The sequence below is a fragment of the Diplotaxodon limnothrissa genome, linkage group LG13, assembly GCF_057381915.1.
Source record: "Diplotaxodon limnothrissa isolate DT_005_m linkage group LG13, D_limnothrissa_male_GT1.1, whole genome shotgun sequence".
Lineage (NCBI taxonomy): Eukaryota > Metazoa > Chordata > Actinopteri > Cichliformes > Cichlidae > Diplotaxodon > Diplotaxodon limnothrissa.
The window spans coordinates 12,598,814-12,615,957 of NC_140608.1; the positions used below are offsets into that span (position 1 = coordinate 12,598,814).

At 40.9% G+C, this 17,144-nt stretch overlaps 2 protein-coding genes across 2 annotated transcripts; both read left to right on the forward strand.

The window, feature by feature from the left end:
* On the forward strand, window positions 1-1,551 carry slc18a3a (solute carrier family 18 member 3a). The gene has a single exon (XM_085369437.1). The coding sequence runs from the start codon at window positions 1-3 to the stop codon at window positions 1,549-1,551; it is 1,551 nt and encodes a 516-aa protein (XP_085225563.1).
* Window positions 1,552-4,225: 2,674 nt separating this feature from the next.
* Window positions 4,226-14,766, forward strand: chata (choline O-acetyltransferase a). The gene is made up of 14 exons (XM_085369227.1): window positions 4,226-4,273; window positions 4,606-4,797; window positions 5,058-5,176; window positions 5,697-5,750; window positions 5,852-6,032; window positions 7,785-7,962; window positions 8,053-8,222; window positions 10,750-10,850; window positions 10,958-11,086; window positions 11,177-11,299; window positions 11,383-11,524; window positions 11,789-11,851; window positions 11,931-12,068; window positions 14,335-14,766. Exons 1-14 carry the CDS (start codon window positions 4,226-4,228, stop codon window positions 14,764-14,766), a joined length of 2,070 nt encoding a protein of 689 aa, XP_085225353.1.
* The last annotated feature ends 2,378 nt before the right edge of the window (window positions 14,767-17,144 follow it).

Consider the following 17,144-nt stretch of genomic DNA (forward strand, 5'->3'; position numbering starts at 1 on the left):
ATGGAGCCGGAGGTGACCACAGAGGGCCGGGGCGCTAATATGGCACAGTCTGCCGCCTCCAAATTGTCCCAGATGGGTGAAAGAACTAAACAACTGGGCAATGTAATGCAAGACCCAGAACGACAGAAACGGATTATTCTAGTAATAGTCTGCATAGCACTTTTATTAGACAACATGCTGTACATGGTAATTGTGCCAATTATACCCGATTACCTTGAAGAGCTACAGAATGCAGCGGATCAAAGCCAAGCTGTTGCAACCAACTCCACTAATAGCACCCACAAAATCACCAAGGGGAACTTCGATCTGCAGATAGGCGTTCTTTTTGCCTCTAAGGCCATCCTGCAGCTCCTGGTCAACCCGCTAAGCGGCACGTTTATAGACAGGGTCGGGTATGATATCCCGCTCTTCATCGGACTAAATGTCATGTTTCTCTCCACTGTTATTTTTGCCTTTGCTGAAAACTACGCGACTCTCTTCCTGGCGCGCAGCATGCAAGGCCTAGGCTCTGCTTTCGCCGACACATCCGGGATCGCTCTGATCGCAGACAGGTACACAGAGGAGACAGAAAGGAGCAAAGCGCTGGGCATTGCCTTGGCTTTCATCTCTTTTGGGAGTCTTGTGGCGCCCCCGTTTGGAGGGGTCCTCTATGAATTCGCAGGGAAGTCGGTGCCCTTCGTGATTCTGGCCTGCATCTGTCTCATTGATGGCATATTATGTCTGACTGTGCTGAAGCCCTTCTCTAATCGTGAGAGAGAAAACATGCCAGTTGGTACCCCCATATACAAACTCATGATTGATCCTTACATAGCTGTTGTGGCCGGTGCTCTGATCGTTTGTAACATCCCCCTCGCTTTCCTCGAGCCCACTATAGCCAACTGGATGGAGGACACCATGCATTCCAGCCAGTGGGAGATCGGCATGACATGGTTCCCTGCATTCTTTCCTCATGTCCTAGGTGTGTATCTCACTGTGAAATTATCAGCCAAGTACCCCCATCTGCAGTGGTTTTACGGGGCTATAGGTATGGTATTTATAGGCGCAAGCTCGTGCACAGTGCCAGCCTGTAAAAACTTTGGACAGCTGATGATTCCGCTGTGTGGCATCTGCTTTGGAATCGCCTTCGTGGACACGGCACTTCTACCAACTTTGGGTTTCTTAGTGGATGTGCGCCACGTGTCAGTGTATGGCAGTGTGTACGCGATTGCAGACATCTCCTACTGCGTGGCGTATGCCCTGGGGCCCGTGGTGGCCGGACAGATAGTGCACGACCTGGGCTTCGTTCAGCTCAACTTGGGCATGGGGCTCGCCAACGTACTTTACGCACCGGCGCTGCTCCTGCTGAAGAACGTGACACAAATGAAGCCTTCTTTCTCCGAGCGAAACATGCTCCTAGAAGACGGTCCAACGGGACTGTATGATACGATTAAGATGGAGCAACGAGAGAAAAAGAGAAAGGGTTTGTGTACAACGATCGACGAGAATGGCATTGAGACCTTTGCTCGGCGCTCTTATTCAGAGGAGGAATCCTCTGGGGGAGAGTATGCGTAAAAGACCTTTAGCTGGGTGTTAAACTATCCAAGTGCCAATGTAGAGTTGTCTGTATCATGTCCGATTCAATCAATTCCATAACACTATTATGATTGTGTAACAATATCAATTATTTACCGCTTCTGGTGACAAGTTCTCTGGGTTGTGTCAAATCGAGTAGGTTAAAGCTTTAGCAGAAAGGTACTCGCTTGCGTTTCTTTATTTAAAGGTAAGATTCCTGTGAAAGATTTTGCTGAGATAAATGTATATTCATTAAGAGTGTTTATCATTGTATCGGAAACTGACTCATATCGTGTTCAGGGATTGTGCAAATGTGTTTGAACAAAAGAAGAAATGTAATGCGTCTTTATCTGTAATCTGTATTGTATGTCAAACGGCATTTGAGAAAGGTGGGGAAAAAGGTGAAATCTGCTTTTGCGTTTTATTAATTTTTTTTCTGGAATGCATAGGAATGTATAGCCTCACTGTATGATGATCCGCGACTGTACATAAATGTATATTCATGTACATAATTAAATCATCATCATGCGAATGATATTGTTTACTGAAATGGTTTATTTAGGGCACAAATTGTAATTTTTATTCTGAAATGTTATTTTCCTCTATAAATGGAGATAATATATACTTAGAAAGTTATCGCAACTGAAGAATGATATTTAAATGTGTTGTTAAAACACGAAAGTGTCTCATTTAAAGATTCTGACATGTTTTGCCCGTGGAAACAAATTGGTTTGAAAAAGAAAATCTGAAATTAAAGTTTTTAAGGCCAACATATTTGTGGTGCTCTGATCCTTGACCGTGAATTTCAAATAAAGAGAAGCATTTGATTTTACAGTGAAAGTGTAACTGAAAATTTCTGGGAAAATGTCATTGGTTCAAAATATTAATAATTTCAGAGGGTTTTATGGTTTATATGAATAATAGGGTCTATTGAAGCATCTTGTTGGTCACACAAATATCTGCTCATAACGTTAAATGGCGTCATCTGAATCGGTCAGGTGCAGTCAGGTGAAAGGAGTCGTGCACCTAAACTGTTCTGCGTGTAGTGTTTGTAAATTTTGAAAGCCAAAGGGGGGGAAAATCCACGAAAAAATGCGTCCTAATTGTTTTCCTGCAAAGTGTTTCAGCATCTGAGGAGCTCAGATGGCGTCTAAATAAGGTGGGGTGAGCATGTGAAGTGCCAAATAAACTTCCCGGCGAATAGCAGGACTTCTGGGAGGAGCCTGGCTGTCAGGAGGCTGAGGTACCCTCTTTTAGCATCTCTCCTGAGCCAGCCAGGGAGTTGTGCTCATGCCATGTAGGGGATTGAAAGATGCTTAAAATGAAGGATCGAAGCAGTGACATTTTAAAGAAATTCTGTTATAAACGGATTCAAGTAAAGATGGACCAACTAAAACTACCTTCTTGAGCTCCAGGAAGAGAGGGTGTTTTTTCCCTCGCTGGTGAGTAAAAAATTCAGTTGCACTCTATTTTTTGTTGTTCTTGTTAGTTTCGCCTTAGTACTGGGAACATGTTTTCATCAAATGTGCAGTTTTGTAAGGCAATTTTCTCAATGTTATAATCTTGAAGAAAGTGCGCATTTGTATATTTCTGGCAGACAGAAACAGTCTGATCTTGTATTTTTCATCAACTTTCTGCGTGCATCATAATATTTTTCATCTGCAGATGAAAACTGATGGTTCTTAAATTGTTCTTCAGATGTCTTCATGGTTCTTTAAAGAGCCATCATACGTCAAAGAACCTTTTTATTTTGTAGCTGGTTCTTCAGCTATTACAAATGGTTCTTTAAAGAAAAAAAGGTTCTTCATCCTTAGCTATCTAAGTTTGATGGTGTAAAATGGCATAAATATTTATTCACTATAATGAGGGTGTGAATTATACTGTGTGTTTTGTTTGTGTGCATGTGTGTGCGAAGGTGGAGGGCGGGTTACCTGGTGATTACCCTTTAAGAGCAGATGGTAGGAAACTGAATATTCAAATAAAGCTAGAAATACTTGCTTAAAAATATACTGGTGGCAGGGGTGGGGGCCAAAGCCTAATGAACACACTTATCAACACACTTACTTAGTTTTGGCAAAGCACACTGCTTGGGTAAATGATCTGAGTACTTGTTCATCACTGAGCAATTTATTAAAAATGTTTTTGAGCCGAATGACAGGGAGAGAGAGAGACGTTAGAACACGTTGTACTATGGCAACCTCCCGGGAGCGGATGGAGGGGGTCAGTCGTTGGGATGTGCATGCGCAGGCAGATCGCGCGAGCGGTGTGCCTTGAACTTTCTAAGGGAAAAACACTTTCTCACGACCGGTGACAGCGAAGCGGATAACAGTCTTGAGCACTTGCTGGTCTTTGAAGATCTGGATTCTGGGACTGTTGGAAAAGGTAAAACATTTTCATTTCCACTGAAAGAAATGGTTCTTTAAAGAACCATTGTTTGAAAGGTTCTTTGTGGCACCAAAAAAGGTTCTTCTATGGCATCAGTCTAAAGAACCACTTTTGGTTCCAGTTGGCACCTTTATTTTTCTGAGTGTGAGTGTGTTGGTTTCCGATTGTCACTGTGACTGACATTTATATTAATAAGTGTCGACTTTAAATAATGACTGTAGATTTTGTTTGTGGACAGAGAGTTCCTCTTGTGACTCCACCTGCTTGATTGCCCGTCTACACCGCCAACATGCCAGTTTTCGACCGAGACGCCTCCGAAGATTCAGGGGGCCGAGATGTAATTACATCTTCCATCTGCCTTATAAGCACACCGTATATGTTTTTCTCAATTCTACAACAGATAAATTTACATTTTACGATTAAAGGTTGCAAAATCAAATAAGGTCTAACAACATTTCAGGACATAAAAGTGGCTTTCAAAGGATTACGCTGGAATTCATGGGCAATTTAATTGGAATTTAATTGGAATCTCATCGATTCCTTAAATATTTGCTTAATAGCATGCGCAATCCTTGCATGGGGAGACTTACGTCATGTTTAGTCAAGAATTTGGAAAAAGGAAAACTGGTGATGAGAAGTGAAAGCTTTTCATCCCGCCATGTTCTCCAGGCTCTGCCAAAGCTGCCGGTGCCCAACCTGAAAGACACACTGGACAGATACCTGAGGTGCATGAAGCACCTGCTCACAGAAGAACAGTTCAACAAGACGCAAAACATAGTGATGCAGTTTGGAGCCCCTGGAGGAGTGGGGGAGCTACTACAGAGCAAACTCACGGAGAGGAGCGAAAACGTGGCAAACTGGGTAAATAAAAAAGACGTTAATTAATAAATGAAATATATGTATTTAAGAAACAAAACTGTGTTTTGGATGCTTATACGTTTAAAAATGTTAAAGTTTTAAACCAAATCTTGAAGACATTACTGATGTCGATAAACCTTTTAGAAAGATTGTGAAGCATGATGCTGTTTTATCTGCTTTTAATGGTCCAGTCCCTTTTTTTTTTTTTTTTTTTTTTTACCTACAATCCTGTTTGGTTTTTGCTTTTTGTTTTTCCACCATAGGTTTATGACTACTGGCTGAATGATATGTACCTGAACAACAGACTTGCTCTACCTGTCAACTCAAGTCCTGCAATGGTCTTCCCACAGCAGAACTTCATGGCTCCTATTGACTCTTTAAGGTATGCACACCTGAGACGAGTGAACCACAAAAAAAATCTCATCATTTGATACAACGGGACAGACGAAGCCTCTGCAATCCACTAGTAGACAGAATCCTTTCTTCACTGGTGTAGAAACAGTCTCTGAAAGAAAAAAAATATCTAATTGCTCGTGTTACAAGTTGTAGGTGATTTTGGTTATTCCAGCACAAAGACTGACAAATAATAGTGAACTGTGAGAATTGCTTTTCTACCAGATTTCATTGATTATACAAATTTGAACACTTCCCTCTTGGCTGGACACTTTCAGAAAGGGTCATTACTCAGAATGCCTCGAGGTCGGAAAACTGTGGTTTGGTTAACATGGTATTGATCTGTTACCGGTTCCTTAACCACATGATTTACATGAAGCATTTATGTTGTTAGGTGTAATGAAGCTACACAATTAATCAAGAAAAAAAAGTGTGGTGGCAAAAGAGTGACCAAGTACAATGTGTGTGTTTTGTGAAGCATTAAAACTGAGCAAAGATATTCTTTCTAGATTTGCTGCACACTTAATATCTGGAGCTTTGGAGTACAAGACTCACCTTGATGAGTGAGTTAACATTTAATTCAAATTGTCATAAAAGAATATTCTTCACTTTCAGTTCTTGTGTAGAGAAAAAGCCTGAAAATGTTGTGTATGTCTGCGTGTAGCCGTGACCTGCCTGTGGACTATGCCCGGGGCCAGCTGGCAGGAACGCGTCTGTGTATGGAGCAGTATTATCGTCTCTTCACCTCCTACCGTCTGCCAGGACCTGAGAGGGACACTCTCGTAGCACAGGAGAGTAGCGTGATGCCAGAACCTGAACATATCATCGTGGCGTGCAAAAACCAGGTCAGACTTGGAGAAAACAGACCCAGGGCAAGAGCCATTTCTTAGTTCTCCACCATATTACATGGTCTTCATCCAACGAGAGATTGGTTAGCATGTAACACAGCACATTCCAGATTTCTCATAGATATGCATTACAATTTGATTGATAGATTGAATCTTTATTTTGAACATGTTGAAAAAGTACAACAACATAGAATTAAAAGAGACAAATGAACAAAGCAAAACAAAAGGAAAACGAGCAACCACAACTACAAATAACTTTCATGTTCAAAAAGGAGCAGGAAGAAGCATAAGCTTATTTAATCCCACCCCTTTTCCACTATCTAGTAATCAATAGACTACAGAAATACCTCCTTGCAATTACATTATATGTCATGTGTATTTTTTTTATTATTATTCTTTATATATATATATATATATATATATATATATATATATATATATATATATATATATATATATATATATATATATATATATATATATATGTTTCTATCTATCCATACATATGTATATACACATTTTCAATAACCCCAGTAACACCTCAAAGGATACACAACCTACAGATATATATATACACCCATACCAACATACCCGTGCACCCACACACACATGAAAATATTGGACAAGAACACCCTATCCAATCTTTACCTCTTCCCTGTACCCTGTAAAAACCATATCCTTAAACCGCTTTTTAAACTGTGCCATGCTCGGACATTGCTTCATATCTTTATTTAGTCTGTTCCACAGCTTCACTCCACACACAATTTTGTTCTTTATGTTGGAATGCTAATGAAAACAGAACAGATCACTTCACAATAGGGGTGACACAGTGGTGCAGTGGTTAGCATTGTCACCTCACAGTAAGACTGTTACTAGTTTGAACCTACTGTAGTAAGAAGAAATTCCTTTTGATGTAACTAGGTCGGGCTTTTCTGTGTGAAGTCTGCCTGTTCTCCTCATGTCTGTGCAGATTTCCTCCCACAGCCCACAAACAGATTTGTTAGGTTTGGTTGTTCTAAATTGGCTGTCTGTGATGGAAACTTGATGTTTACTTGAATTAAGATCATCACATCCAACTAGATTTAATAAAGAGTGTAAATAAACTAAGACTTTATTATCAGTTGAGCTAATTCAAACAGCAATTAGGAAAGAAAGAAAGAAAGAAAGAATGAAAGAAAAACGATTTTATAATAATAATGGATTGCATTTATATAGCGCTTTTCGGGGCCCTCAAAGCGCTTTACAATTCCACTATTCATTCACTGGTGGAGGCAAGATACAGTTGTAGCCACAGCTGCCCTGGGGCAGACTGACAGAAGCGAGGCTGCCATATCACGCCATCGGCCCCTCTGGCCATCACCAGTAGGCGGTAGGTGAAGTGTCTTGCCCAAGGACACAACGACCGAGACTGTCGAACCGGCAACCTTCCGGTTACAAAACAAACACCCAACTCTTTGCGCCACATCGCCCTTATATCATGTGACCCACTATTTGTTACACTTGCACAGTTTTTCTGTGGCTTTAAACTGCTTCTGTGGGAGTCATACCATCTGTGCAGGTACTCCTTGTTCTTCTTGTTCTTTGTGGCTCTGGCTAAGTTTGGGGCTCAATGCTGCTAAAAGAATCACTTAGATGTTATTTCACAATGTCAGGAAATTCTGAAACAATGCATATGTCCACATGATTAGGAAAGTTAGTCAGTACCAAAGATTCCTAAAACTTTGTGGCTAATCTGAACCCTTTGTCCAGTTCTTTGTGCTGGATGTGATGATCAACTTCCGGCAACTGAATCAAAGAGATTTGCTGACTCAGCTGGAGAAGATTGTCAAGATGGCTGACAACGAAGAAGAGCAGCTCCCTCCTATAGGGCTTCTCACTTCAGATGGACGGACAGAGTGGGCTGAGTCTCGTAGTGTACTAATGAGAGGTACATTTCAAAAGGGATTTTATGTGGACTGCCAATAAAAACTCTCTTTTATATGAGGTGCCTCTCAGATGGACTTTTGTTTTCCTGTAGAGTCTACCAACAGGGACTCGCTGGACATGATTGAGCGTTGTCTGTGTCTCGTCTGTCTGGACGACGCAAGTGGACCTGAACTTAGTGACACCAAACGAGCCATGTTGATGCTGCATGGAGGTGGATTGACAAAGAATGGAGGCAACCGCTGGTATGATAAGCCAATGCAGGTAAGTGAACACATTTATCAACAAAAAAGGTTAAATTAATGTTTGTTTTATTAACTTTTTGTACATTCTGTGTGGAGACCAAAATTCTGAGTGATATTTGTTATTAAGGGAAAGAAAACTCTGAAGAAAACGTGGGAACTGTCTAAAATAACAAAATCCATGTAATGATACTGAAAGATAAGATACGATAAGATATCTGGGCCCTATTTCAGGAAGCCGGTTTAGTGCAAACTCTAAGTAAGTATACCCTGAGTTAACGAAAACTCTGGGTTTTCGGTTTCACAAAGCGAGTTTAGATTAATTCTGAGTGAGTCACTATGACGACACACTCCGTGAAGCTAACCTGCCCCCTAGCAGGTTTACTTCAACTAACCCTGACTTTCTCCGCCTCTTTGTCGGAAACCTGACTGTAGGAAGTGTCAGACATGGCGTGCTCCTTCCTTGAAGAGCCAGTAGATGTTGAAGCCCAAATTCTCCGCAGAGCTCTCCGCCGGGAGAGAGTGATTAGAGCGCGTTTGGACATTTTATCATTTCCTGATGATTTTCTGTGTGGACGTTACCGTTTTTCAGCACAATCTATAATTTATTTGAATAACATCCTCAGGCCTAATATTGCTCATGTGACACATCGCGGACATCCTCTCAGTTCTGTACATATTATTTGTATTGCACTTCGGTTTTTTGCAAACGGGAGCTTTCTGTATAATATTGGTGACGCTGAGCACGTTTCCAAGGCTACCGTCTGTCGGGCAGTCAGGAATGTTACAGTTGCACTGAAACGTCTCGTGTACTCGTTTGTGGTGTTCCCCGGTCATAGACCCACAAGATTTATCAAAGAGGGATGCCACAAAATTGCAGGTATCAGGATGAATGAAACTTAATTCATGATGTGGTGATACTTGGACTACTACTTAAATTTTACATTTATTCTCACGGTTCCCAGGCGTGATTGGCTGTATAGATGGTACTCACATTCCAATCATTGCTCCTTCAGTAAATGAAGGAGACTATGTGAACAGGAAGTCTTTCCACAGCATTAATGTACAGGTACATAGTTCCCTGTAGCATTTCAAACTAACAAATTATTTCATTATAGTAATGGATGCTAATTGTGTTCTCTGCACTGTGAAGATCATATGTGATGCTGCCAACATTATCACAAATGTGGGAGCCAACTGCTCAGCCTCTGTGAGTGGTGGTGGTGGAGGACCCCCACCTGTTTTTCGGGCCTCTGCTTTTTTTCTGTTGGCTATAACGGGTCGCATATGAGCATACAGAGTAAGCAAATATGTACTTGTAATGTGCTCAGATAATTTCAATAAGTGCTTACAGAAAGAAAATTAATGTAGCCTCTAACTGCAATTGATTTACATCGGACAAACAGACCAAGCACTATGGCTCATAATACAATTACACCTTACCTGTTTGGACTATATTTTTATATTTCATTTTTACTTGCTGCCAGGAACGTTTGGGGCCTGTTGGGTTGCACCTGCGCTCACATCACATCACAACATAAAATGTATAAAATAAAAAATGAAATATAATAAAATAACGTGTTAAATGGGTGGAAATCTCTAGATCAATGTTTAAATTAACACTCACGCATTGACTCTGTCAGCTATGTTTTGCCATGCATGCTCCCTTTCTTTTGCAGCTGAGGCTGTGTTACTTTTTTTCCACAAAATTTGCATGTTATCGGCATATGCTGCCATCAGAATTTCGGCCTCAAGCGCTGTAAGATACATTGACCGCGCCTTCTTTCCCTCCGTCTCCATGGTGACTCGCTTAATCTGTGCTCCACTAATCAGGGCTTTATGTATCCTCGTGCGCGCGTTTAACTTGGGGTTAAAGCAACTCCGCGTTGACTGAACTAATTGTTATCAGCCTTTCTGAAACCGAATATTCCGAGTTGGACAGTTCGGGGTTACTCAACCCTGAGTATCATTTTTCACTCTGAGTTTTCTAAACCGGCTTCCTGAAATAGGGCCCTGATGTCCAAAGTGAACAATATTTTTGGAGATAATTTATTTGAATTTCAGGAGCAGGACCACACCTCTACGCACGCCCCTTTCAGTTCTCTGTCAGCCCAGCAACCACCACCAGTCCCCACTGAGGCCCCAAACCACGGCCTCAACTCATGATCAAAGCCATCTGCCATTATCTAATAGAAACACTGTCAAATCTTAATGAGGAAGTTTTTTTGCCTTCTTAATGAGGAAAATTAAATGAACAAATTCATGTTGATTTCTCAACGCATTAAAGGATATAACTAACCAGTTCCATGGCCAATTAAGGAAATGCAAACTAAAAGTGGACGTTCCACTGGATTTAAAGCCGTCATCTCACAAAATGGCAAAATAATTTAGTTTACTCAGGATTTTTTCACTTTAGGGGGTAATGTATGGATGTAAGAACATGTATTTGGAGCAAACAGTGCAGAGGTGCAGCAATCAAAAATTTATATTATTAAACATTTCAGTCCAACTCAAGAAAACAACCCCTGAAAACAACCTTTCTGTAACAGTTTATTGTAGGAGCTGATGGCTGCTGTGGAGTCGTGTGTGAACACTCTGCATTTGAAGGAATTGTCCTTGTGCAGTGCACAGAGTATCTCCTCAAATGCATGTGAGAAATGACACACATCTGATTTTGGAAGTGTGCAGTATATATGAGTTACATGTTTTAAAATAAGACTATTATAAATAATTGCTCCATTTATTTCTACTCATAAGGATTGGGAGTCCATCAAAGCTGGTCAGAGCTGCAAGTGTGAGCGAGCTGCCCGCGCCACGCAGACTCCGCTGGAAATGCACTCCTGAAATTCACAAGCTCATCACATCTGCTGCTGATAAACTCCAGAGGTGTGGTTTTCTTTAGTTCCTTGTCATTTGAAGAGATTAATTAATATGAGAAGCACATGATTTCAATAAAATGTATTCTTATTTTGTCAGAATGGTAAAGAATCTGGATATAAATGTCCACAAATTCCATGATTACGGGAAAGGGTTTATCAAGAAGCAGAAGATGAGTCCAGATGCCTACATCCAGCTTGCTCTTCAGTTAGGCTTCTACAGGTAAAAAAAAAAAAAAAAAAATAGTCATCTTACAGAACTGATTAAACTTACCTACATTTTGTTCTCCCTGTACATGACTGCAGGTGTCATGGCAGACCGGTGTCCACCTATGAGAGTGCTTCTCTACGTCGTTTTCAGCAAGGCAGAGTAGACAACATTCGCTCAGCAACACCTGAAGCCTTTGCCTTTGTCAAAGCAATGACTGAAAGGAAAAACAGCACAAGTGTAGGTTGTTTTTATGCAGAAACTAAAGTCATACTGTGACTCAAATAAAAGCTGCTACAGGTTTAAATTAATTTTGAGTGGCTTAATCAGTTTGAGGTTTTTTGTTGTTGTTTTTTTTTGGGGGGGGGGGGGGGGGGGGGTTCAGTAATGCTATTCTGTTTTCTATTGGATTTTGTCTTGATGTATTCAAGCATGAAAATCTACTTACTGTAAATTAATGACCTTAAAGACTAAGTACTGACTGTCAGTTGTTTACTTCTCCAGGACACAGAAATGATGGAACTGTTGAAAGGAGCAATAACTGCACAGACCAGTTATACACGTCTGGTAACTATTCTCTTCTTCCAGATTTCTATGACAGAGACTCACATTAAATAAATGCAGTAACATACTTTCTATTTTTCAGGCTATTACAGGGATGGCAATAGACAATCACCTACTAGGGCTGCGTGAAATTGCACATGAAATGAAGATGGGGAAGCTCGAAATGTTCAAAGACGAAGCTTATCTTATCAGTAATCAGTTCATTCTCTCTACAAGTCAGGTATGTGCATGTAATTTTGGAATAAAATAAGATAAGATAAGATAAGATAAGATAACTCTTTATTGTCATTGCACAGTCATACATAGTACAGTAGTACAATGAAATTGGAAAAACTGTCCTACGTCGGCACTACATATAACACAACACGACACGATATGACACATCACAACGTAACAAACAACACAACACAGTATATTAACTTAGTATAAAAAAGAAGAATAAGTGTATGTGTATTGCACACTGTTATTATTGCACATTAATTATTATTGCACCTTGTTATAAATATAAATATTATTGTTATCGTTTTAAACATTGTTACCTCCCCCTAAAAAGTCCAGGGAGGTATCCAGTCAGGTCAGCTATTTACATTGATCAGGGCTATTGCCCTGTTGTAAAAGCTGTCCTTGAGTCTATTTGTTCGGGACCTCAGCAGCCTGAACCTCCTGCCAGACGGCAGCAGCTTAAACACCCGGTGTCCTGGGTGTGTGCAGTCCCGTAGGATGCTGCGTGCCCTCTTGAGACAGCGAGTGCTGTACAGGTCCTTCAGGGAGGGAAGAGGATGTCCAATGATTTTTTGGGCCATGTTGATGACCCTCTGGAGTGCCTTTCTGTGTGCTGTGGTGCAGCTGGAGAACCACACACCGATGCAATATGTCAGCACACTTTCAATGGAGCAGCGGTAGAAGACGGTCAGCAGCTCCTTCTTCAGGTCCATTTTTCTGAGGATTCTCAGAAAGTGGAGACGCTGTTGGGCCTTCTTTAAGACCGCAGAGGTGTTAGAGCTCCATTGGAGGTCTGTGTCTATGTGCACACCCAGAAACTTGAAACTGGAGACCCTTTCCACGCACTCCCCGTTGATGCTGACAGGCTGCAGCTCGGACTTCCTCCTTCTGAAGTCAACTACCAGTTCTTTTGTTTTGGTGGTATTGAGGTCCAGGTTGTTGTCTGCACACCAATCTGACAGCCTCTGAACTTCAGCTCTGTATGCAGTCTCATCTCCCCCTGAGATGAGCCCCACCACAGTGGTATCATCTGCAAACTTGATGACTGTGTTGTCTGGGTGGGAACTAACACAGTCATGTGTGTACAGAGTGTACAGTAGGGGACTCAGTACACAGCCTTGTGGAGAGCCGGTGTTGAGGCTGAGGGCTGAGGAAAGATGAGGCCCCACTCTAACTCTCTGTACACGGTCTGAGAGGAAGTCTCTGATCCAGCGGCAGGTGGTGGAAGGAAGTCCAATTTCCAGCAGTTTATCTATTAGTCTGTCCGGGAGTATCGTATTGAAAGCAGAGCTAAAGTCAACAAAGAGCAGCCTGGCGTAACGGCCCTGCACTTCCAGGTGAGAGATGGTGGTGTGGAGCGTTGTAGCAATGGCATCTTCAGTTGATCTGTTAGCTCTGTATGCAAACTGGAGCGGGTCGAGTGTGGGTGGCAGGCAGGACATGATGTGACGTCGGACCAGTTTCTCGAAGCACTTCATTATAACAGGTGTTAGAGCAACTGGTCGGTAGTCGTTGAGGCTGCTAATGTTGGTACGCTTTGGCAGTGGGACAATTGTGGCTGACTTTAGGCACGGCGGGATGCAGGACTGGGACAGTGAAGTGTTGAAGATCTTAGTGAAGACCCCAGCCAGCTGGTCTGCACACTCTTTTAGGACCTTTGCGGTTACCCCATCTGGTCCGGTGGCCTTCCTGGGGTTCACTGCCCTCAGTGTGCGCCTCACCTCATATTCCTGCACTATGAGGCTTGGGCTGCTGCTGTCCGATGATGATTGATGATTCATATTTTAAAATTCAGTTCAATTCAATTATATTTATACGGTGCCAATTCACAACAACAGCCACCTCAAGGCACTTCATACTGTAATATAAAAAAATATATATATACCATGACATGATCCTCTGTGAGCATGCACTTGGTGACAGTGGGAAGGAAAAACTCCCTTTCAACAGGAAGAAACTAAAAGAAAGTGGGACAGCCATCTACCCTGACCTTTGATCTGTATTAATACATCGTAACACTGCAGTTACTATAATGGTTATGCCCTTCTTGTTTATTCTTTATAAAATTTCTATATTGTAACACAAAAATGGTAACTGGTTGTTTGAACGAAAACTACAGTTTAGGGTTTCCTTGTAATGAATGAGGAAAAACATAATAACACAAATCAGTCTCACTACCTACCTAAACCTTTCCTAGAGCAGTATTTCATCACACCAGTAAAGCTTCTAGTAGTTTAGGACTGAAGCATTTACTCTTCCCTCAGGTTCCCACTACTGTTGAAATGTTCTGCTGCTATGGACCCGTGGTTCCAAACGGATACGGCGCGTGCTACAACCCTCAGTCAGACCATATTATCTTCTCCGTGTCCAGTTTCCATGAGAGCCAACAGACATGTTCAGCAGAATTTGTAAAGTGCTTGGCGCAGGGACTTCGGGACATAAGGGATCTGTGCAATAAATGCAACGCTGACTGCGCTGCCACAGAGGAAAGAAAGGGCCAGACACAGAAGGCACACACACAGACCGAAACAAAGTGGGAGGAAAAATCCCCCCAGAGACCATCTGATTTGACTAAAAACAAGCAAACAGTCCCACAGGTTCTGGTGAAGACAACAGACCAGAGTAGCGTGGAGGCCCAAACTCAGACGCTACCACACGGAGAGGCACAGCCGCTGAGCAAAATTAGTAAATCATAGAAAACTGTCAGTGCCTGTGGTAATAGTGGTGATGTGATATTAAATGTGTTTTTCTGTGCTGCAATAATGTATTAGTAAGTCAATTTTAAAATATACACTGTACAAACTGTGATACAAAATGTCATGTAGATATTTATTGTTGTAGAAGATGCTTTTTCCAAGAATTGAAATGTGGCTACTACAGGATACATGTAGCTGAGAGTTCGTGCCAGATGAATGGGTAAACCTGACATGAATCAGCCAAAGAAAGAAGTTTATTTATTGCTGACCAACAGGTCTTAGAGTAAGGTTAGTGGGAAATATTGAAAAAAAGGGAAACGAGAGATGCAAACACTGGAGGTTCATTCGTATTATCACATCTCTGCATCATCTTTGCCGTCAGTCAGTTTGACAAAGCAAAAGCAGGCTGTGAGTTATGCCAAACGGCTGATTGTCTCACAGTGTCAACCTGCAAATTGCATGCTGCTATCTAATGATTTTCGGAAGACCAGAAAACAGCAATCTTCTCCTTGTGTTGTCTTCATAAATTCTTGTGTCTGTTGTACCAGTACCATGTGCCAATACATCTGCTCAAAAAACAAAGTATCCTTTTATAAAATCCTCTTCATACTGTTCTGTACTCCTTATACTGGGACTCACACTGTGCTTGTGTACATAATAAATCCAATGTAGCCGTCCAAGATTTTATAAGGATACTTTATAGTTAGCCTAAAGAATGTTAAGTTGAACCAAATGTGTAAAGTTTTGAGCAGAATATTTCAATTAAAAATTAAGTTATTTATTTTTGTATCATATACAAATATATCTATATATATATATAATGTTATAGAGAAGTAATCTGAAAAGTAAATATATAAAGGTTACTAACCAAAGATGTTCACTGTATTGATGACTGTCAAAGTACTGTAATTAAAAGGCGCTGCTAATGAATAAAAGGAACAATTTAAAATGGTATCTTGCTATTAAGAGTTGAAGCATATTTCATGTTTAGTTATTTTTTTTAACCTCATATGTTTTATTATCACATGCACTACACTGCATGACAAGTTTCTCACATGAAAATGGCAATCATTTTGACCGTAAACAATGATCAACATACAGTCAGGTCCATAATTCACTGAACAAGATACATTTTTGCAGTTTTGCCTCAAACAATCAAGACATGATTGAAGTGCAGAGTTTCAGCTTTAGTTCAAAGGGGTTTCATAAAGATTTGAAATAACTGTTTAGGAATTACACACATTTTCATACACAGTCACCCATTTCCAGAGACTTCAAATTAATTGGACAATGGTTTGTTTAGCTGATTCCAAGTGTTAAACGTGCATCGAGTAGCTTTACACTGGAATTCACAATTCAAGTTCCAACGGGGTGTCAATATAAGTGAAACAGTCCATCATCAGGCTGAAAAACAAGAAAAAACTATTGGAGATACTTGAAAAGCTTTAGGATTGACCAAATCAACAATCTGATATAGTCTTTAAAAAAAAGGAATGCACTGGCCAACAACACAAAAAGGCCTGAAATACCAGAAGCAATAACAGAATTGCATTTCATTGGTTAAAAAAAACCCCAACAACTTCACAACATCTAACAAAGTTAAGAACATTTTCAAGGAGGTAATCATTATCAAAGTCTGCAATAAAGAGATGCCTTCACAAACATAAATATAAAGGGTTTGCAGCTAGTGGCAAACCACTAATAGTTCAAATGATGACTTCAGATGATCTCCATCCAAGTGCTGAAACAGTCTTGATATTTTGTAATTTTGTCTAATCCCCTTTGAGACCTTGACAATGGGACTGTGCATAAAAGTATCTGTTATTCCAAAGTAGCTAATACAATATTTTTGTCTCTAATTTAAAAGCAAAAAGTCTGCAATCACATTACATATTGATTGTATTGATAGTGTGATGTAAATTTACTGTTGTGGTGTGCACAGGCAGAATTTGAAAAACTGTAACCATAAATGTCCGCTGTTAGACCCAAAACTCAATCCTCTGATTTCATCAATTCAATTCAATTTTATTTATATAGCGCCAAATCACAACATAAGTCGCCTCAAGGCGCTTCATAGATACAGAGAAAAACCCAACAATCATATGACCCCCTATGAGCAAGCACTTTGGCAACAGTGGGAAGGAAAAACTCCCTTTTAACAGGAAGAAACCTCCAGCAGAACCAGGCTCAGGGAGGGGCGGGGCCATCTGCTGCGACCGGTTGGGGTGAGAGAAGGAAGACAGGATAAAAGACATGCTGTGGAAGAGAGACAGAGATTAATAACAGATTTGATTCAATGCAGAGAGGTCTGTTAATACATAGTGAGCGAGAAAGGTGACTGGAAAGGAAAAACTCAATGCATCATGGGAATCCCCCGG